The 23,615-nt window shown below is 31.7% G+C and overlaps 1 protein-coding gene across 1 annotated transcript in view; it reads right to left on the reverse strand.

Moving 5' to 3' along the window:
- The window catches only part of LOC149580398 (uncharacterized), a 43,725-nt gene that overhangs the window by 3,044 nt on the left and 17,066 nt on the right, over positions 1–23,615 (reverse strand). The window contains exon 2 of the mRNA XM_089804473.1: positions 284–359. Coding sequence (XP_089660599.1) covers positions 284–359 — 76 coding nt within the window. The remainder of the gene's footprint in view (positions 1–283; positions 360–23,615) is intronic.

Consider the following 23,615-nt stretch of genomic DNA (forward strand, 5'->3'; position numbering starts at 1 on the left):
CATCCGCCTCCAGTTGCACTATCCTACATGATGCGGCTATGTCCTCTATGGACTCCATTCAACTTTCTAAGTCATTGACTCTATCACTTACCCTTAGTGTGTTCCTAGGCCCAGTGTTGATATTGGCCCTTGGAGGTCTCCCTGTGGAGTACTCCTTCGATGATGCCTCCTCTCAAAACATCCAAGTCTCTTCTCCAGACATCTACTCAGTACTGACTGTGTCAAGCTAGGAGTATCAAGCCGCTTGGCTCTGATACCAACTGTCACGGGGCTAGGTTTTTACCTCGTGCAGCGCTGGCGATCTCCCCCAGATGGGACGATCCCAGACTACGCCTGTCTCCAAATTCCCTTAGCTCAACCTACACAAACTTGGGTCAGCACAATCACAAAATACTTTGCACAGCGGAATATTACTTCAACACATAATGAACACAGTGTATGGGGTAACAAGTAGATTTATTGATAATAACAATGGCCCCTGGCCCGGTTACTGATTATATCTTAAAAATTTAATTTTTTTAACAATATATTTAATTTAATTTTTTAGCTAAGTTATTATTTAATCTTTTATGATTTTTAAGTTATTTTAAATTATTTGATCCAGATTGAAAATTTCACAAATTCTTAAACAAAATGGCTTATTGATTATATTAATCTAGTATAACATTTAAAAAATTTCTTAAAAATTTAACATAAAATTATTGATTTTTAAAATAAATTATATTATTTTTCTTATATAATCTTTCTTTAATCTTATTTTTAAAATAATTAATTAACCGATCATTTTAAAAATGTATTTGAATTTATATTAAGTTTGAAATAGAGTAAAGAAATTAATTATGTATGAATTTTAAATTCTCAGTAGAGTTCACATTTTCCTAAGGTATATGTTAGTTATTTTTCTATTTTGATGAAGTTATAGGCGGGCTTTCAATTTCTCTTATTTTCATGTCAGTACCAATTTTCCTAATCATGTACATGTTAGATTAAATTATTTTATTATCTTAATGTGATGAATTTTAAAACAAATTAATACCATACAATCAACTAAATTGCAACAATAACATTAGTCAAAATTTGCTGATTTTAAAAATAGATTTTTTTTATATAATCTTTTTTGGTCTCATTTTTAAAAAAATAAATTAATAAATCATTTTTAAAATATATTTGAAAGAAATACATCTAAATATTAAGTTTAAAATAGAGTGAAGAAATTAATTATGCATGGAAAATTAAATTCTAAATAGAGTTTGCAGTTTCTTAAGGTATATGTTAGTTATTTTTATATTTTGATAAACTTATAAGCTGGTTTATGTTAGTTATTTTTATATTTTTATGTTAGATTAAATTATTCAATCTATTTTATTATCTTAACTGTAATGAATTGTTAAAAAAATTAATACCATATAATCAACTAAATTGCAACAATAACATTAGTCAAACTTATTGATTTTAACTAGTATAGAGTCAAATTTATTGATTTTAACTAGTATGGAATCAGCATTAAAATAATTTAAAATTGTTTTACTCTTATACAATTTTTTTTTCTAATGTACGGTTGATATAATTTCTTTTTCAAATAAATAAATTTTTAATAAGAAAGTTGTATTAATTGAAAGATTTAAACACACTAAATGAATAAAAAATAAATATGTTTTTGAATTTGAATCAAATTATTTAAAATAACTTTAAAATCAATAATAAAATATATGATTATTATTTCAAAAAAAATTAATTAAATATATTCTACTAGTCTAATTGATTCCAATATTAAAAAAATCTAAATTCAATGAATTAATTTCTGAAAATCTAATAATGTCAGGGCAAGTTTGACTTTAAAAAATCAAGAAATTTGTTTGTTTGCAATGCACATCACAAGTCACGTAAGAGTGCATATATTTTATATTTATTTGAGGTCTTCAATGTTGACCATTTTCATGGAAGGAAAGACAAAATCTTGATGCATGCTCACAAATAAACAGTCAACTATCGGATGGATTCCATTCAGTTGTCCCCTTTCATGAATTTTGTACGTAAAGAATTTTTAAAAATAGTATATTACAACATACCCACAATAACAAATTTGTCTCAAGATGCTTATATCAAGATACCTACCAAAACCAAATCATTTTTTGGGTTTTTAAATGCCAACCTACAAGTTTAATAACCAACCAAATTGTTTAAACAATGGGAACATTTGGATAGACATTAGTCAAAATATATATAAATATAAATAAACAAGGAGAAACAAAAGCTTAACGCAGAGGCACAGATAAGAAATTTATATTTGAATGTGCATGCTCATAATATATGAGATCATCTTCATGGCCTCTTCGTAAGATACAAAAGTAGAGTTGACGAATATAAAATTATTCTTACTCTATCATACCAATGAATGATGTTGAGGGTACGATTTACGATCTAACACTGTCAGTGGAGGGGGTAGGGTGGGGCAGGAATCCGCACGGCATTTGAGGAACTCGGTGATCTAGGTAGTCGATCCTCCTGCCTGGATAGTCGTTGCCCGATAATGGAGGGGAGGTGGGGCACGGCTACCCATAGCCAGTGCCCATCCCATATGGCCTCCTACGCCCGTCTAGCAATGCCATACTCTAACGGATTCCAATGAGATAGAAATTCATAGAATCATGGGGGACACGGCGTTCAATGAAGAGAGAGATCAGTAATATCAGACACGTTATGGCATTCAATGAAGACAGAGATCAGTAATGTCAGAGACGTAGATCAATATAAATTTCTAACAACTTCATTTCCAGATTACCATTCTTCATCTAGGTATTCAATTGTTTAAATCTCGTTGTTAAACATGGTTAGCTTTTGGCTTTAAGTTAGTAGGTGTTTTTACAGTTACATTGGGAGATTTTCGTTTACAGTGTTTACAATTTTTTATAGTTTTTAATATTGTTTATACATGTACTATTGATGTATTTGATATTGAGTTATATAGGGTTATAAGTTCATTTCAAATATAAAATATATATTTTTATTAAATGTATGATAATGTAAGTTGTTTCTTTTGTTAAGATTTTATTAAATGTATGGTTATGTAAGTTGTTTCTTTTGTTAAGAGATAATATGCCTACAAAGCAGGAAGTAATAATTTTCCATATTATCTCTTCTCTGAAAACTATTCCAAATGTGAGAAGAAAATTATTGGTACTATAATAATTATCTCATTTATTATAATAAAATAGAGACATATTATTCGCATAATTGGAAAAGAAAATTGATACAATGGTATTCATGATCAATATTTGAATAGGTATATATGATTGATAAATATATAATTATTTAAATATATATCTATTATTTAAGAATATAAATATTATTATTTTATTTAATGAATGTTAAAAAATAGTCATACAAAATTATATTATTATGTGTTATGTTTTATGATATTAGATTAAAAATGACTTTAAAGCAATTTTAAAAATATACAATTATTCTTATTATAGTAATTTTAATATAATTATATTTTAGAATTTAAAAGATTATTTGAAATAATGGATAGATTAATAAATTGCTTATATAATTTTATTTGTTCATGAATGTAACAAATAGATAAAAAATAAAAATATATAATGTTCTTAAAATAAAAAAATAAAAAAAATATTATTCATGAAAATATATTGAATCACTTAATTGAAATTAGAATAATTAATACGAAAGAAATAAGATATATAATATACTTTATTTACTCTTTGAAATTGAATTGAAGTTAAATCAAATATTCAAATAAAATAATTTTTTTAAAATAACCTTCAACCATAACAAATTTAAGATTGACGTGATACTAAGATTTGAAAACAAACAATAAAGAATTTTGTTAATTAATTAATTTAGATATATTTTATGAAATGTTTGTCTTTGTATACTAATTGGTGTAAGTATCACATGTCAAGTAGTATCACATTTCAATAAGTGCTATTTTTTTTGTTTTAACAAAAGTGGAATATCATAAAATATTATAATAAATAAATTGGTTCAAAGAAAACTCCTGAGGGAAAGAAACATAAAGAAAACCCTCATTCGTTACTCATAATATAGAAGATGTGCAAAGTGTAATCCCTAAACTAAAATTATCAACGAAACCAAAAGGCTTGTCTTATATCCTCTGGATATTCGAACTCTCACCACATATTGGAACACTAATGAGGCTTTACAAAATAGCCATATAAAGTGCCGATACAAATATAATTATGAATTCATTTATATAAAGTTTGATAAACTGTAATGATTATCTCAAGATTAATTAATTAATTTTGTTTGTGTGTGTGTGTGTGTGTGTGTGTGTGTGTGTGTGTGTGTGTGTGTGAGAGAGAGAGAGAGAGAGAGAGCAATATGACTTATTAAAAGTAATTGACTAGTTATCAAAAAGAAGAGGTGGAATTTCCATGTGCATAGTAGTTGTCTAATTTCAATGAGTGTTATTATTTTTCTTAACAAGAGTGGAATATCACTATATATTATAATAAAAAAACTGGTTCAAAAAGAGCTCCTGAGGGAAAGAACAAAAAAGAAAACCCTCATTCATTACTCATAATATTCAAGATGTGTAAAATGTAATCCCTAAACTAGAATTGTTAAGAAACCCAAAAGGCTTCCCTTATATCTTCTAGATATTCAAACTCTACCCACATATTGGAACACTAATGAGACTATAAAATAGCCATATAAAGTGCCCATACAAATATAATCATGAATACGTTTATATAAAGTTTTATAAACTTTAATGATTGTCTCAAAATTTATTTTATTATAGAAAGTTTCTTTGTCCTTTTGTTATTGAAAATCAGTTTCATTATATTGGTCAATAAACTATCTTATATCATGGAACTATTACAATTTTTATCATATTTTTCTATGTATAAATATTATTATTTTAGGTATCAAAACTAGTACTTCTTGAGATGTCGTACATAAAAAATTCACATGTTTCAATTGTCAAATTGTTTTCATTGTAATAACTAGAAAATCCACATGCCTTGATGAGTAAATCACCTCGACTATCCTAGTCATTAAACTTATGACTATTACCAAAAAAATTGATTATATTCACTACTCTAGCCACCAAATTTTCTCATCTTATTTACCAATGTTATCTAAAAGTGGAACAGTTTGAAGTTTGTACAAGTTCACATTGATATAAAAAAATGAATCCTTCAAGAATATACACAAAAATAGATACATGAAAATTTTAACTCATGATTTTAATAAATCTGTAGATTTTCATTCAGTTTGATATTTAACCTATCTTTTACTTAATTGGATAATGAATAGATGAACTTACATAAATAGTAGCAACCAATAAAATATTGTATACTAGAATGAGTGTAGAGCTCCATCTTAAAGAGACTTCAACAAATATGGTATTTATTCCAAGTTGTAATATTGCTATCAGGATTCACTATAAGGATTTGTCTATGTAGTTTTTGAGTCAAACCCATTAATCTATGTTTCTTGAGAAATGGTTTACAAGAACCCATCCCTCAAGAAAATGAATGGATTGCTTATCATTCATTGCATCTAGGTGATGTTAACAAAGAAAAATCATTGAGCCTTCCCATGACTAAACTCATACTTGTACAACCCCAACTCAAACGTGATATTGGGGCTCCCTAAGAGTTCGCCCATCACAGTGCAATTCTAACTCAATTCCATTTGAATTGGAGATGTACTAGGACATGCAAACTCTATAGAAGAATCAATGTTTTGCTTCTATTAGCATCACCTAGATTGCACTTGAGCTAGATTAGTACTTTGATGTGTGGTATCTTATGAAGGCTCAATATTTCACCATGTTAGCATAATGTTGATCACACTTGACTTGAAATATGTACTAGCATGAACGACCTCCTATGAAGGCCCAAAGCTTCACCTATATGAAATGAATGTTAAGTGTATCATTCGCTCTCATTAGAGATATATTCTTGTGAATTGTTACTCATGAAATAAGGGTCAATGAGTTTAACTCAAAAACTACATTTCCATGCCATAATAGAAATATCACTATTTGACTTGTTACGGAAATTATCTCCTACTTATAAACCTATTCCAAGTTTGATTTTTCCAAAATAGATTTGAATGCCTTCAATTGCTCACAATGAAACATTACATAAGAGCCATAAATGTAAATGACAAACCAACAATTGTCAACTCCTGTGTAAAATGCTCACCCTTTTTAAATTAACCATTTTTCCATTATCTCATCTACTTTGATCACCGTACATTTCGAAAGTGACTGAAGTGTTCATGACTAAGTTATATATACAATATATTTCAGAACCACTATAATAATCATATAAATATTATTATAGATTGTATACCTCCAACAAATAGTAAAATATCTTACCCAACTAATACATAAGATCTTAACAAAAGAAACAACTTACATAATCATACATTTAATAAAAATGTATATTTTATATTTGAAATGAACTTCATAATCCTATATAACTCAATATTAAATACATCAATAGTCAAGCACGACATCAAGTGAAGTCAAGCACGACATCTGGTATTGGAAATCTTTGGAAGAGATAAAAGGATTTGTAGAAAATAGTGATCAAAGAATGAGAGTTGAATTTAATATATTTCGAGTCAAGCACAGCAATGGCCCATTAATGGTACAGTCTATGGAAGACGTAAAAAAATTGGTAGAAAAAAGTGAACAGAGGATGACAGATGAATTAACATATGTTCAGTCAAGCACGGCAATGGCCCATTGATGGTACAAATCTTTGGGAGAGAGAAAAAGATTGGTAGAAAAATCTTCCAAAGATTCGTGGAAGGAAACACAAAATCTTGATGCATGCTCACAAATAAACAGTCAACTATCGGATGGATTCCATTCAGTTGTCCCCTTTCATGAATTTTGTACATAAAGAATTTTAAAAAATAGTATATTACAACATACCCATAGTAACAAATTTGTCTCAAGATGCTTATATCAAGATACCTACCAAAACCAAATCATTTTTTGGGTTTTTAAATGCCAACCTACAAGTTTAATAACCAACCAAATTGTTTAAACAATGGGAACATTTGGATAGACATTAGTCAAAATATATATAAATAAAAATAAACAAGGAGAAACAAAAGCTTAACGCAGATGCACAGATAAGAAATTTATATTTGAATGTGCATGCTCATAATATATGAGATCATCTTCATGGCCTCTTCGTAAGATACAAAAGTAGAGTTGACGAATATAAAATTATTCTTACTCTATCATACCAATGAATGATGTTGAGGGTACGATTTACGATCTGACACTGTCAGTGGAGGGGGTAGGGCGAGGCAAGAATCCGCACGGCATTTGAGGAACTCGGTGATCCAGGCAATCGATCCGCCTGCCTGGATAGTCGTTGCTCAGTACTGGAGGGGAGGTGGGGCACGGCTACCCGTAGCCAGTGCCCATCCCATCTGACCTCCTACGCCTGCCTAGCAATGCCATACTCTGATGGATTCCAATGAGATAGCGATTCATAGAATCATGGGGGACATTGGCGTTCAATGAAGAGAGAGATCAGTAATATCAGACACGTTATGGCATTCAATGAAGACATTCAATGAAGACAGAGATCAGTAATGTCAGAGACGTAGATCAATATAAATTTCTAACAACTTCATTTCCAGATTACCATTCTTCATCTAGGTATTCAATTGTTTAAATCTCGTTGTTAAACATGGTTAGCTTTTGGCTTTAAGTTATTAGGTGTTTTTACAGTTACATTGGGAGATTTTCGTTTACAGTGTTTACAATTTTTTATAGTTTTTAATATTGTTTATACACGTACTATTGATGTATTTTATATTGAGTTATATAGGGTTATAAGTTCATTTCAAATATAAAATATATATTTTTATTAAATGTATGATAATGTAAGTTGTTCTTTTGTTAAGATTTTATTAAATGTATGATTATGTAAGTTGTTTCTTTTGTTAAGAGATAATATGCCTACAAAGCATGTAGTAATAATTTGCCATATTATCTCTTCTCTATACACTATTCCAAATGTAAGAAGAAAATTATTAGTACTATAATAATTATCTCATTTATTATAATAAAATAGAGACATATTATTCACATAATTGGAAAAGAAAATTGATAAAATGGTATTCATGATCAATTTTTGAATAGGTATATATGATTGATAAATATATAATTATTTAAATATATATCCATTATTTAAGAATATAAATATTATTATTTTATTTAATGAGTTGGAAAAAATAGTCATACAAAATTATATTATTATGTGTTATGTTTTATGATATTAGATTAAAAATGACTTTAAAGCAATTTTAAAATTTTAAAATTATTCTTATTATAGTAATTTTAATATAATTATATTTTAGAATTTAAAAGATTATTTGAAATAATGGATAGATTAATAAATTGCTTATATAATTTTATTTTTTCATGAATGTAAGAAATAGATAAAAAATAAAAATATATAACGTTCTTAAAATAAATAAATAAAAAATATTATTCGTGAAAATATATTGAATCACTTAATGAAATTAGAATAATTAATATGAAAGAAATAAGATATATAATATACTTTATTTACTCTTTGAACTTGAATTGAAGTTAAATCAAATATTCAAATAAAATAAATTTCAAAAATTAACCTTCAACCATAACAAATTTAAGATTGGCGTGATACTAAGATTTTAAAACAAATAATAAATAATTTTGTTAATTAATTAATTTAGATATATTTGATGAAATGTTTGTCTTTGTATACTAATTGGTGTAAGTATCACATGTCAAGTAGTATCACATTTCAATAAGTGCTAATTTTTTTTGTTTTAACAAAAGTGGAATATCATAAAATATTATAATAAATAAATTGGTTCAAAGAAAACTCCTGAGGGAAAGAAACATAAAGAAAACCCTCATTCGTTACTCATAATATAGAAGATGTGCAAAGTGTAATCCCTAAACTAAAATTGTCGACAAAACCAAAAGGCTTGCCTTATATCCTCTAGATATTCAAACTCTCACCACATATTGGAACACTAATGAGGCTTTACAAAATAGCCATATAAAGTGCCGATACAAATATAATCATGAATTCATTTATATAAAGTTTGATAAACTATAATGATTATCTCAAGATTAATTAATTAATTTAGAGAGAGAGAGAGAGAGAGAGAGAGAGAGAGAGAGAGAGAGAGAGCAATATGACTTATTAAATGTAATTGACTAGTTATCAAAAAGAAGAGGTGGAATTTCCATGTGCATAGTAGTGGTCTAATTTCAATGAGTGCTATTATTTTTCTTAGCAAGAGTAGAATATCACTATATATTATAAATAATAAACTAGTTTAAAAAGAGCTCCTAAGGGAAAGAACCAAAAAGAAAACCCTCATTTGTTACTCATAATATTCAAGATGTGTAAAATGTAATCCCTAAACTCGAATTGTTAAGAAACCCAAAAGGCTTCCCCTATATCTTCTAGATATTCAAACTCTAACCACTTATTGGAACACTAATGAGGCTTTATAAAATAGCCATATAAAGTGCCCATACAAATATAATCATGAATATGTTTATATAAAGTTTTATAAACTTTAATGATTGTCTAAAAATTTAATTTAATTATAGAAAGTTTCTTGTCCTTTTGTTATTGAAAATCAGTTTCATTATTTTGTTCAATAAACTATCTTATATCATGGAACTATTACAATTTTTATCATATTTTTCTATGTATAAATATTATTATTTTAGGTATCAAAACTAGTACTTCTTGAGATGTCGTACATAACAAATTCACATGTTTCAATTGTCAAATTGTTTTCATTGTAATAACTAGAAAATCCACATGCCTTGATGAGTAAATCACCTCGACTATCCTAGTCATTAAACTTATGACTGTTACCAAAAATTTTGATTATATTCACTACTCTAGCCACCAAAATTTCTGATCTTATTTACCAATGTTTTCCATAATGACTAACATAACATTATCTAAAAGTGGAACAGTTTGAAGTTTGTACATGTTTACATTGATATAAAAAAATGAATCCTTCAAAAATATACACAAAAATAGATACATGAAAATTTTAACTCATGATTTTAATAAATCTATAGATTTTTATTCAGTTTGATATTTAACCTATCTTTTACATAATTGGATAATGAATAGATGAACTTACATAAACAGTAGCAACCAATAAAATATTGTATACTAAAATGAGTTTAGAGCTTCATCTTAAAGAGACTTCAACAAATCTGGTATTTATTCCAAGTTGTAATATTGCTATCAGGATTCGCTGTCAGGATTTTTCTATGTAGTTTTTGAGTCAAACCCATTAATTTATGTTTCTTGAGAAATAGTTTACAAGAACCCATCCCTCAAGAAAATGAATGGACTACTTATCACTCGTTGCATCTAGGTGATGTTAACAAAGCAAAATCGTTGAGCCTTCCCATGACTAAACTCATACTTGTACAACCCCAACTCAAATGTGATATTGGGGCTCCCTAAGAGTTCACCCATCACAGTGCAATTCTAACTCAATTCCATTTGAATTGAAGATGTACTAGGACATGAAAACTCCATAGAAGATTCAATGTTTTGCTTCTATTAGCATCACCTAGATTGCACTTGAGCTAGAGTAGTACTTTGATGTGTGGTATCTTACGAAGGCTCAATATTTCACCATGTTAGCATAATGTTGATCACACTTGACTTGAAATATGTACTAGCATGAACGACCTCCTATGAAGGCCCAAAGCTTCACCTATATGCAATGAGTGTTAAGTGTATCATTCGCTCTCATTAGAGATTGATTCTTGTGAATTGTTACTCATGAAATAAGGGTCAATGAGTTTAACTCAAAAAATACATATCCATGCCATAATAGAAATATCACTATTTGACTTGTTACGGAAGTTATCTCCTACTTATAAACCTATTCCAAGTTTGATTTTTCCAAAATAGATTTGAATGCCTTCAACTACTCACAATGAAACATTACATAAGAGCCATAAATGTAAATGACAAACCAACAATTGTCAACTATACATTATATTTTAGAACCACTATAATAATCATATAAATATTATTATAGATTGTATACCTCCAACAAATAGTAAAATATCTTACCTAACTAATACATAAAATCTTAACAAAAGAAACAACTTACATAATCATACATTTAATAAAAATGTATATTTTATATTTGAAATGAACTTCATAATCCTATATAACTCAATATCAAATACATCAATAGTACATGTATAAACAATATTAAAAACTATAAAAAAAATTGTAAACACTGTAAACAAATTATATTAAATTTACCAATTACAATTTTTCCACTTAGACTTTGCAATACCATTTCCCAAAAGTATAGAAAGATTTATTCTTAATTAATTTGACCTTTCCTTACTAGTAAAAGAGATATAATATAGAGAGAGCAAGAAATATTATGATATAATATTTATTACAACAAAGTCTTTTCTTGCAACTGTTTGATATTACTGATATATTTCTTCATTGAATGTTGTGTCCCCCATGATTTTATGAATCGCTATCTCATTGGGATCCGTCAGAGTACAGTGTTGCTGGATAGACATAGGAGGCCAAATGGGATGCATGGGGATGGCATAAGGATGGGGCATCCAGGCAATCAATCCTCTTACCTGGGTAGTCGTTGCCTTGAAGTCATAGAGTCAATGGTTTGGAGTCTTTGGACGGTAGTAGAAAATGCTACCGCAAGCAAAGAATACGTATGGTATACTATTTAAGACATCCAATACAATTTTTTATTTTTATGAATAGTTCCTTTTCTATTAATTAAATGTCTAATACAATTTGAATAGTCAAGAAACATCTATACATCATATAGTCACAAAACTTTAAAAAATGTACTAGCATCTATCAATCAAATAGCATTAACATATATATCATAATGTAATAACCTATAGCACAATGGTTAATTGTGAATTTCTTATCTTCTTCTATTCAAGCTACTCGAACTTAACTAATAATAATAATAATTAATTAGAATAAATAATAATAATAATTAACATTGACTTCAACCTACGTGTATTAATATTGATATCAAATGCTTCCGTACTTAAAATTTAATACATCAATCTCAATAGGGTTGTCATCTATATAGAACAAACTAGACTCAACAAACAATTTCAAATTGCTTGTGTTGTTCTTATTCAAAGAAAGCTACATTGTTTATTTTTAAAATAATAAGAATGAACCATCATTATCATAAATCAAATCCCCCAATTTGTTATGAATCCAAGTATGATCACAATGAACTAGTCTTTGAAGATCTTTAGTCTTGAACTTTATGTAACATGGAAGGTATATCAATGTCTAATGCCCTCTAAGTAAAAATATCTCTCATTAACATTCTTAAAAATAGTAAGAGAAACTTGAATCATGAACGAAACACCTATAAAAGGCCTTGCAATCCAAGGAAAATGGGACATTAGGGATTTTGATCAGAACAAGCCTTCACAAAAGAATTGGTGGCTAGGTAAATGTAATGTCCCCATCTTTTTAACCTTTTAATGGAGTTCTTAGCCTTTACATTCTCTGAAGGCTAAGTGGAGGAATAAGGAGAAATTGATTAAATTTAATTTCTTATAAACTCATTAAATAAATTAAAATTAAATGGTGACTTTATATTTAATTAATTTAATTAAAAGTGACTAAAGTTAAATAAATAAATTAACAAAATGTTCTAGAAGAAGGAATTAAATATTATTTTATTTCTTCTAAAAGGAGGTCCATCTATTGGAGGAAAACTGAAACTATATCTTTTATCCCACATTGCTTGTGAAAAGTGGGTCAACCCAATGAAGTGGAAATAAAAGGAGAGTTGGTAGACATTGTTCAGTAGGTTAAATATGAGAAGAAAATTGATGTGTGAGTTGTAGATCCATTCTTGGCATTAGAGGACGTCTATCCTCTCTTGTGGCATTCTAGGTGTCATTCCCTTGGGGTTTGGCCTTTGGAATCCATTGTCATCAGCTTCATTATCAAGCAGATTAAGCGTGATACTAGCTACATGCAGATTTGATGTTTTGTTCATATCTTCTTCATTACTCATCTGATGCTTATGGTACTCTAAGAGAATGATTATATGAAGATATTTGAATATTTGAAAGACAAAATATTGTAGCAGCATTGTTCACGTGGGTACTGTTCATGCGACACTATTCATGCGATTAGTTTTCTTGCGGTACTATTCATGTCACTCTAGTAGTAGGTTTAAATCAAATTTGTTGGAGCATTATGTCAATAATATTGGAGCAATTAGTGAGTTGATAATCTGCCATGTATCTAATTCTATTAAATTGTGAAAATAACATCTTATCAGTAGTTGTTTAGATTTTGGGCATGTAAGAGCGTTCATTATAGTGGTATCAGAGCCTAGTTGTCCTCCCATCCTATAGAGGCATTACAAGAAATTTAGAATAACAAGAGAGAGGGAAAAGTGTTTGACGAAATGTCAAAATGCTAAAATCAAGTTAAGGAAGTTTGTTTGACCATGCGACAGGGGCCTTATAACTTCTGAGATACCAAAGTAAGACAAAATAGCATTTCAGACTTGTAGAGCAAACAATCTAGTTCATCTATCCAGGTGGACATAGAATCTAGTCATACAGACATAGAGGAGACATTCTTTGATCAAGAAAACAATATAGGTGACCGAGATGACAAGAATACAAGACTCAGAAGAAGCAAGATTATCGGTCTAGATCAAGGGGAGGTAATGTTTAGACAGTTATTGGATACATTAGGGTAGGGGCAACATATACAGTGAGAGTAGAATAGGTGAATAGACATGATGCTGAGCTTATGACTAGACAAATGTGCCTCAATGTTAATCCAGGTGATGCCAACAATAGAAATAATAACAATGGGGGCATTGATAACAATGAAGGTTGAGGTAACAACAATGGTCTTGAGAATAACATTAATGGTAATAATAATGGACATGGCAACAATGGGAATGAGGCTAATAACTTTAGACATGTTGCATGCCAAGCACAAACAACAAGCTCGAGACCTGATGAAGGATGCTCCCCTTAATACCATAAACCCATAACAGAAACAAAGAAATAACAACAAATGTGAGAACAAAATATGGACTTCTTATTATCGCCGCAAATGCAAAATTATAGAATTCACAAGTACAATATGCTAACCCACATGGGCACTTTCATCACAATAATCTGCAAGACTAAGCTGCATACTGCCACCCAGAGTTGTTCTAGACAATGTTTGGGCCTTTTTTAAATAGGAAATTTATGTTGTGTGGGAAGGTTCTAGATGCTCAAACTTAATACCTAGGGCCAACAGACCCTAACAATACATATAGAGTCGGTTAGGAGAAGGAGATGTGGATGGGAGGTACGAGATGGAAGGGGAGTGATAAGTGGGGTGGATGAGATAGGGATGATAGCGATAGGATGATGTAAAAGGAATGATGGGTGTAGGAAATGGATTTTCTTTGGGTTTCCTTGCAAAATTCCTTGAAGATGTGTGTGTAGGACAAGGAATACTAAAAGGGATTACCTAGGTGATGCATTGTATAAATAGGATCGGTTGGAGGATTTGAAAAGGGGTTTGGAAGATATTGGGATGGTGAGCTTGGACTAGGGATGGAGCTACTAGAATTGTTCTGGAATGGTGGAGACTGGGATATGAAGGTGGAGGAAGATGGATATATGGCTGATGTATAAGAGGAATATAAGGGCACAATATAGGAAGGAGGTGTGGATGAGGACAATAATGGATTTCCCTTGTTAAAGGTATGATAAGGAGTACTAGTGGGTATGCATGGAGGAATGATGGAGTAGTTTGGAGGAATGTTTGGATTTTGGAGGATGTTAGGAGTAATATCTCTAAGGCTTTCAATATACCCATGATAATAAACAAGAGATTCATCATCGTTGGAATAGGGTGGAGTGAGAGAAAAGGTGGGATGACCAAACTCATCATAATAGGATTGGGACATTATGTTTTGATGATGAGTTGGATGGGGATGAAGGATGTATATAGATGGATATGAAAATGCAGATTAGGATAAGTTGGTAAGATTAGATTTGGATTTGGATCAAGCTCATGATAGGAGGAAAGACTGACTCCAAAGGATATGGAAATGGGGTGGGGAATGACTAAGAAGACTTAGCTATCTCGGGACAAGGAAGACTAGAATGATGTAAGAAAGGATGTGATCAGGATGAAAATGTTTTTGGAAGTTTGGATGAATCTCTAATGAGGTAGTAACTACGTTAAGTATTCCTTTCATTTGGGTTGAATGATTTACCAAGGGATAAAGTGGAACAAACTAGACTTAGGTTTGTTGTGAATGGGCTTGCTAACAACCGTTGCGAATGGTGTATAAGTGATCTCTTTAGCAAAAGGACTTGACTATTTTTGTAACATGGGGAGGATTTTGAACACTCAAGCACATCAAACACATCAATAAACCTATAAGGTCTTACTAGGACATACAAGCTCAGCTAGGGGTGTCCTTGATATATGCAAGGTACATGAGGCCCAAATCTATAGATGAAAGAAAATAATGCCACTCAGCCAGGAGAAAACGGTAACCCAAATCTCCACCTTCACTTCCCAAAGGTATAAAGTTCTTTGGGACTTAGTCGAGAGTGACAAGATTATGCTTCCAAGAGAGGTGTCTTTCGATTCACCTCCAGATATTTATACTCTACTAGAATGCTAGAGTTGAGGTCATCCCAAGGGGTGATGAAATCCCCAAGTAGGCCTCCCAAAAAGTGTAAAATAAGACCACACAAGTGATCTGGGTTTAAAAGACACTCGTTCGTTTCAAATTGATGATTTAGATTTTATAATCTATGATTGAAGACACTTGCGATTATGGCATACAATGTTCATTCCAACTTGACAACATCGTTAGCATAATGGGAATCAAGAGTTTGCCAACATAAGTAAATTCAAAGCATCGTCAACATAAGAAAATTGCACATCGTTGAAGTGTGTCAAAATCATGCAATGTCATTGATTTTTAGGCATTCAAGATTGAATTAAAGTGTTTTATGCCCAAAGTTGAAGTGTGAGGTATAGCAATGATTATTTGATCCTTGGCATTCAAGATTGTATTTGTTGTCTTAAGCTTGCATTCTGATGAAAAACTTGATTTTAGTCCATGGCATTCAAGATTTATTTGAGTGACATTCATTCGATGAGAGATATGTTTAAACATGCAAGTTCATTCTAAGAAAAATCTGCAAAAAAGATAGTTAGGTTTTTATGATGATCCAACCTGTAATGCTACAAAAATTGAATACCTATACTAACACCAGGCATGCCAAAATGTATCACCTAATATCTAGTAGTGTAAATTGAATACTAATACTAACAAGAGCATTAACAAAACTAAACAAAGCTAACACTTAAGATAGGACTGATGGTTATCAACACCAAAGGAAGAAAACCAAGAATGGTATGCTCCTTATGGTATAACCCATGATGAAGTGGATGTGTCCCTGATGGAAGAAGATGTGTGCTCATGATCATGCTCAAGCTTCAAGTGGATGGATGGTGTACATGGAAGATGGTTTCAACAATGGAGGTATGGAGGGATTTCAGCATTATAATGGTATTTTGGCAGTTTTCAAGCTCTCAAAATAGCATTATAACATTTCATGAAAGGTGGATGATATTTATGAAGGGAGAGGGTTCTATTTATAGGCCAAGGGGTAATATAATGGATGGTTAGGATGCAAGGATGGAAGGATAGTGAGGGAGGGTCAAGATGAATTCAAAGGAGAGCACATGGATTGTGCTTCTTTAGGGCCAATAAGGAAGTGAAACATGTCATAGGGTGATTGGATAAAGGGAAGGGCAAGGTGGATGGTCAACAAAGGAGGCTCAAGAGATAAGGGCTCCATAAATGCTCATAAATGCTTTGTAAGAGTCATAAATGGGGATGTAAGAGTCATAAATGGGGATGTAAGAGATGTAAGAGTCATAAATGGGGATGTAAGGGATGTAAGGGATGTAAGTCTTAACTCTTGCTTAAGGTTATGCACATGTTTAGGAGGGGGATTAGGATTAACTTAGAAAGGGGGTTAGGGGGTAAGTGGTTTAGCTTTGATGGGATGGGTTAGTTAGGTGGCTAAGTGAGGTTAGTATGGGTGAATGGGTTGGATTAAGGGTTAGGATAGAGTTTAGGGATGCTTTTAGGGTTTTAGATATTTTATTAAATGATTTATTTAATAAAACGGGGATATGGGATTAAATTAAATAGATTTGAGGATTTATTTAATTTAATAGATGAATAGAGATTTAATTGATAAATTGATTTTGGGTTATCATTTGATTTCATCACTTGGACTATAGTTAATTAAATTGATTAATTAACTAGGGGATGACAATTAATTAATTAAATAGTAAATATTTAATCAATAATATCTTAGGAGATGACTAAATACGATTACCTATTTGTGTAATCAGATTTAGGTGTCTACATTACCAAATTTGGTAATACCTCTGATGAATAAAGACAATAATTTATGATTGGGTCTACATGGAACAATTTTATTGATAAAGGTGACAACTTGGAGCTGAATTGATTGATGGGGTCGGGTCACCATAGATAGATGATGAGAAGATATGAAAAGGGTACTCGCAATTATAAAGATGCGAGGTTCAACAGGGAAAGAAAATCAAAGTATGATTCGATTGTATTTTTTATTATTTCCCTTATTATGAGTTTGTATTGGATGCCAAGTAATAATTCAAATTTCAAATGCAATCAATTTTTTGTTGATGATGAGACAGAGTGGAAAAAGAGTAGTGGTAGTTGGCACGTGGTAACTAGATTGAGAAAAGACACGAGTATTCATGACATTCAAGCCATTTATGGGTTTTATTTTGTACAACTTCTTTTTTTGCATAGTAGTGTTTGTAATTTTAGAATTCAACCCTAGCCTAAAATTCTGAATAGTGTGAGTAGTGTTGCAAAGAATACTGAAATGGGGGGCAACCTACTGTGTATTGAACCATCCAAGATTGAGGACAATGCTTGAAAACCCCTTACCTAGTACATGTTAAAGGTGGGGGGTCTGGTCCCATTCATGGAGGCAATGAATGGTTATGACAAAAGTTGTTGACTTCAATTTTTGAATTCCTGGGAGGACAGAAGGGTGACGATGAATGACATCTCATTCTAGGTGTTTGAGGAAGTTATTGCTTTGGTGACGAGTCTTACATTGAATGGTAGAAAATGACAGAAAGTGACGAGAGTTGCAGACGAGGATAGTCTATGCCACTTCTTCCAAGAGGGTGAGGAACCCATTCACCATTATGGTGGGTTTCTTAGGGAAAAGCTTTTAGAGCCTTGGAATGAGGTGTGTCTGGTGTTGATGAAGTATCTAACTCTCAAAGGGAGGTACAGAGTTTGCTATTTGCTATTACTATCATTTTCCCCTCCTAAACCATTTCAGGCATCATGATAGCCTTTTCATTCCTTTCTTTCTATTGCATGAGTTGGTTGATATTGTTGTTGATGTTAAGGAAAAAAATGAAAAAAGGTGCTAATTACACTATCCTTCATCCAGGTTTAATGTTCCACCTACACCATTTTCATTTGGCACTGTTACCTCCTAGAATTGCGGAGGTTGATATCACTAATATCCATAACCCCCTTCCCCTTCAAGTACCTATGAGAATTATTGGACCTTGGGCCCCCACCCCCCAACCCCTCACCTAATGGGTTCCCTACGGAGAGAAATAAGACCCCAGTTGGTAAAAAGGTGAATTTGGAGAAAGGGAAAGAGAAGGATCTAGTAGATTCGGAAGAGGAAGTCAAAGAGGGTAGAAGGAGGTTTGGGAGACTGGGAAAAATGAATTCTAAATGGAAATCAAGATAGTGATTTGATCACTCATATCTCTGAGACCATTCAAGGTGAAGATGTCAGTGACCATGATTTTTTGGGAAACCAATACACATGTTATACCTATTACGGCTAGGATGAGACTTCTATGGAAGTTAGTGTTGGAATATTCAAATGGGAAGAATGCTTCTGAGAGAGGGGGGGGAGGTGAATCAAAATTATTACACTTTAACCATTAATTTTTTTTTTAAACTGAAAGTAAATTGCATGCATGTAAACATATCAAAAAAACATGAAGTAAACACGTGCATCAAAACACATAACACCAAATATGGTAACCCAGAAACCCTCCAAGAATAAGAAGGTAAAATTGGGGTGGGGATGATACCCACAAAATCACTGCAACAATAATGTATAACCACTTTTGATGGTCTGCCCTGTTAAAGGCTTTGCACTATGTCAATAGTGACCTGGTTAAAGGATTTACAAACACTTTACATGAAGTGTTACCCTGTTAAAGGATTTAATCACCTTTTCAAAGGATCTGCAAAATAGTTGTTAAGCTAACCTATCAACATAGGGTTTCCTTTATAATACAATGGCTAGAGAGTATTAGGTATAATAAACCTGATAGCTTACAATCCTTGATTGCTGAATTCAAGAACTTGATCTACTCTCTCTATTCTTGATCCTCTAAGATCTGATATATGTTTGTATCCTTTGATTTGTTTTGATCAACTAAATGTCTAACTGCTGCTTTCTTCCTCTAAATCTTCATTCTGAATTCCACTATATCTTCCCCATATACTCCTTCATCCTTAGTCACAATGAGATTTCATCTTCCTTATAAAGACATTCAAAGACTTAGGGTTAGGTATGAATCTACGATTCATATTGAATCTTTGTTTCCTGCTCATTCCTTGCACTTTTGTTATTGGTTGCATGCCTTCTCCATTTTTCTTATAGGCTGCATGCAGATTGCATAGGTAAAACAAAAGATTCAATCTTATCCTCAATATCCTTTGAGATCCTTCTACGTCAGCCATAAAAATAATTTACATCTGAATTAGTGAAGTTACAAACTCATATGTGCATTCTGTGTTACTCGACACTTACTAATTTCTGATTTTTGGCACATGTAACAAAACTATCTCACTCAACTCTTTTTGCATTCCTATTTTTCTCGGCATCATCTATGACTCAGCACTTAAATATCACTCAGCACCTGATCTTCACTCAGCACCTAAAGACTACTCGTCACCTGTTGGATTTTCTAACTCGGCACATGTTGTGGCTCGACATACATAGTGTACTCGGCTTCAATGTAGAAAGTGGTTAGGTGTGTTGGCACTCAAATGTCAAAACCATTCTGAGGCTAATAGTTAGGGCTCTTCAAGAGGAGGTGAGAATCCTTAAGAGTCAATTAGCTAGCATGTTGACATGTTTGAGGACTGCAACTTGCTACAGTTAGTGAGTAATGTATAGCTCTGCAACTACTTTCACCGTTCTTCACCAAATATTTCGAGGGATACATGACAAGGAAGTCTTTGAGTTTCTAAGACAAGACCATGCTAAGGTTATCAAGAAGACTCTAGGTGGCGCTAGCAATGAAGACTGCATCTAATTGTGGAGTTTGATTTCTTCTTCGAGTTTTTTTTTTTTTTTGAGATGCTTTAACTTCAATTGTCATTTAAAAGGTTGTGTTCACAAAAAAAATCTTGGTTATTAGTTATGTATTTCCAATTGCCTTTGGTGCAATAGTTTAACTTTTAGGTCATGTTTATAAGGGACATTGCCCTTTTCTACTACTTTATTAATAAAAAACCATTAATTCTAAAATTTATAAATCTTAGATATCATATCATTATCATAATAGCTAAAATTGATCACCTCAATCATTAGTGTTCTACAAGAACATATTCTCTAATGTTGTTATATATTCAAAAAAATACACTTATGAATTGAATTTTTATTCAATTATTCTTGTTGAGTAGGAAATTTAAATACAAATTTCAATTCAACTATTCTTGTCATATGGACAATTCACACACAAATTTCAATTCAATTCTTCTTCTTGTATTCACACTTTACACATAAATTTTATAACTTTGACTTAAATGAGTCCTAGGAATTTCTTTGACCTTATTAAAGTTAAAAATCTCACTTTGCTATATCTATTGATGAAAACACATTTTTTATAAACTCCCTCTTCAACGATATATTTGTTTTATTATGCTGAAAGCATTTCATATTTGAAAAGGAAGAGCTAAAATTCCAAATCTAAGGTTGAGATTTACCTATGTCTACATCCAATTCGGTCGAATAGTAGGGGAAATGACTTAGTAGTTGTTCAGGCTAACTTTGTGCACCTACAATCCCTAATCTATATGTCAAATTTTTTTGATTTTTTCACTAAACCTTTGTAGGTGAGTAAAGATCTTAAAGCTAACCTTTTGGCTTTCCCACATTTACATAGCTCTTTGTAGAACTTGTAGAGTATGAGGTGGCCCAATGTAACTGTAAAAACTCCTGCTAACTTAAAGCCAAAAGCTAACCATGTTTAACAACGAGATTTAAACAATTGAATACCTAGATGAAGAATGGTAATATGGAAATGAAGTTGTTAGAAATTTATATTGATCTCTGTCTTCATTGAATGCCATAACGTGTCTGATATTACTAATCTCTGTCTTCATTGAATGCCGTGTCCCCCATGATTTTATGAATCGCTATCTCATTGGGATCCGTCAGAGTATGACGTTGCTAGACAGACGTAGGATGCTGGATGGGATGCATGGGGATGACATAAGGATGGGGCATCCAAGCAGTCGATCCTCCTGCCTGGGTAGCCGTTGCCTTCATTCCCATCCTTAGGCCATGCATTTTCCAAAAGGACTGCATGTAGCCCCATGCGCTGGCCCAGTGAGTTAAAGCCCTCCCCACACCCTCTCTCCTCATGCCTAACACACGGGAAAAAGGGGAGTATGGGCTGTCATTTAATTATGACCAACTCCAAGCATTAAAAATGTTTGGCTTGCTTTTTTTTTTGGGTTTTAAAACTTTTACTCCCAACCGCCCACAGACATATTTGACCTCTTATCACGTAGTTTGAGAATACTGCAAGGTACATTGGATAGGGGGGATGTGTGCAGACTCGACTAAAATTCAAGTCTCCAAGTCTCCTCGATTTAATATGGTAGAGGCAAAAAGTTAGTTAGGTGGAGACATAGAATATTTAGGGTATTAATAATATTTAAAAATATATTTTCTTTGATTTCTTTGTGGTTTTAAAAATTAAAGTAGTATGAGCAAGAATATTTTCTGTTGTCACAAGGGGAATAATTATTTCCCCATACAAAATCGAGAGAGGTTTTTGGCTCTACGGAGTTATCATTTTTTTTTTTTTTTCGGGCCTTATTTTCTAAGTGTTAATTTTTTGTGTTTGATTGATTTTTTTTTGAAGTTTATACACTATGTCAAGAGCAAAATATATTTAAAATAGATGGAATTCATATATATATATATATATATATATATATATATATATATATATATATATATATATATCACTTTTTTTCTTTTTTTTGAGAACCAATGGGAATTATCAATTACTTGGCTTAAACAAGAAGTTGAGTAATTAGGTTTATCAACCACATGAGATTTAATTTTTTTCCAAATCAACACGAATCAAATTTCAAATTTCAACATAACATTCGTTCTTCCACAACATATTTGAACTTGAAGATTGCATGATTCGAAAACATCATCATTTAATCTATTTTTCCACACACGTATGCATAAATTGAAACAGCATAAGATACAATGCAAGGAGGTTTTCTCAATCTTTTCTCTCTATTAATCAACCTAGTTCAAGGCTCCATCAGGAAAGAACCAGTAAGAAAACCCGACATCCTTACCAATACATCAAAATTTAAATACATTTTTTTTAAAAACATAATGTTACAATTCAAATGAATTCTCTTCTAGGTCCTTCACAAGAGACCCTTTCCAATATCTTCAATGCATCAAGGGAATCATGGAGAAGATGAGAACTGACCTGGAGGTAAAACAACATAATATGAAGAACAATTCAAGCAAGCATCCTCATCCCGATTTTAAACAATAGGTTCAACATTGAACCAGACTAGGGGGAAGGTGGATTTTTCCAATAGGAGACGTCTATCACCATACCATAACATAGCCCTTTCGAGGCTAAACTCAAGAACTTTCATTCTTCCACAAATGCCCTTTCGAGGCCAATACAACAAGGATTATCATTCCTTCTTTTTTTCAAGACTTCAAATTTTCAAAACATGGTATGTGATGACAAGTAGGGGCCCATAACACCCTACCCTCTTTCCCTCTTCTCATCATGAGAAGAGACTCTACACTATTGAGGTCCAACTAAAGCCCTTCCCCCGTAAGTGACCACTTCTTCTCTATCCAAGGGTGAATAATGTCAAAACAATACCATGTAATCCCCTCAAAATTCAAAAAAAAACATAAGAAAGACATCCAAGAACAAGTTTAGATCTCTCCCAAGAAAACTCAACACACATACAAGCAATACAATGAACAACACAATGCCTTATGCATGAATCAAAGCATGAAAAATATGAAGAACATGAACAAAAGAGAGAAGAACTCCTACCTTCACAACAAGGTTATGGTAAAATGAGCAAGTTGAGAAGAGTTTTTCCTTCCTTTCCTTCAATGTTGAAAA

The sequence above is a fragment of the Cupressus sempervirens genome, chromosome 1, assembly GCF_028749045.1.
Source record: "Cupressus sempervirens isolate cs-2001-9-10 chromosome 1, ASM2874904v1, whole genome shotgun sequence".
Taxonomy (NCBI): Eukaryota; Viridiplantae; Streptophyta; class Pinopsida; order Cupressales; family Cupressaceae; genus Cupressus; species Cupressus sempervirens.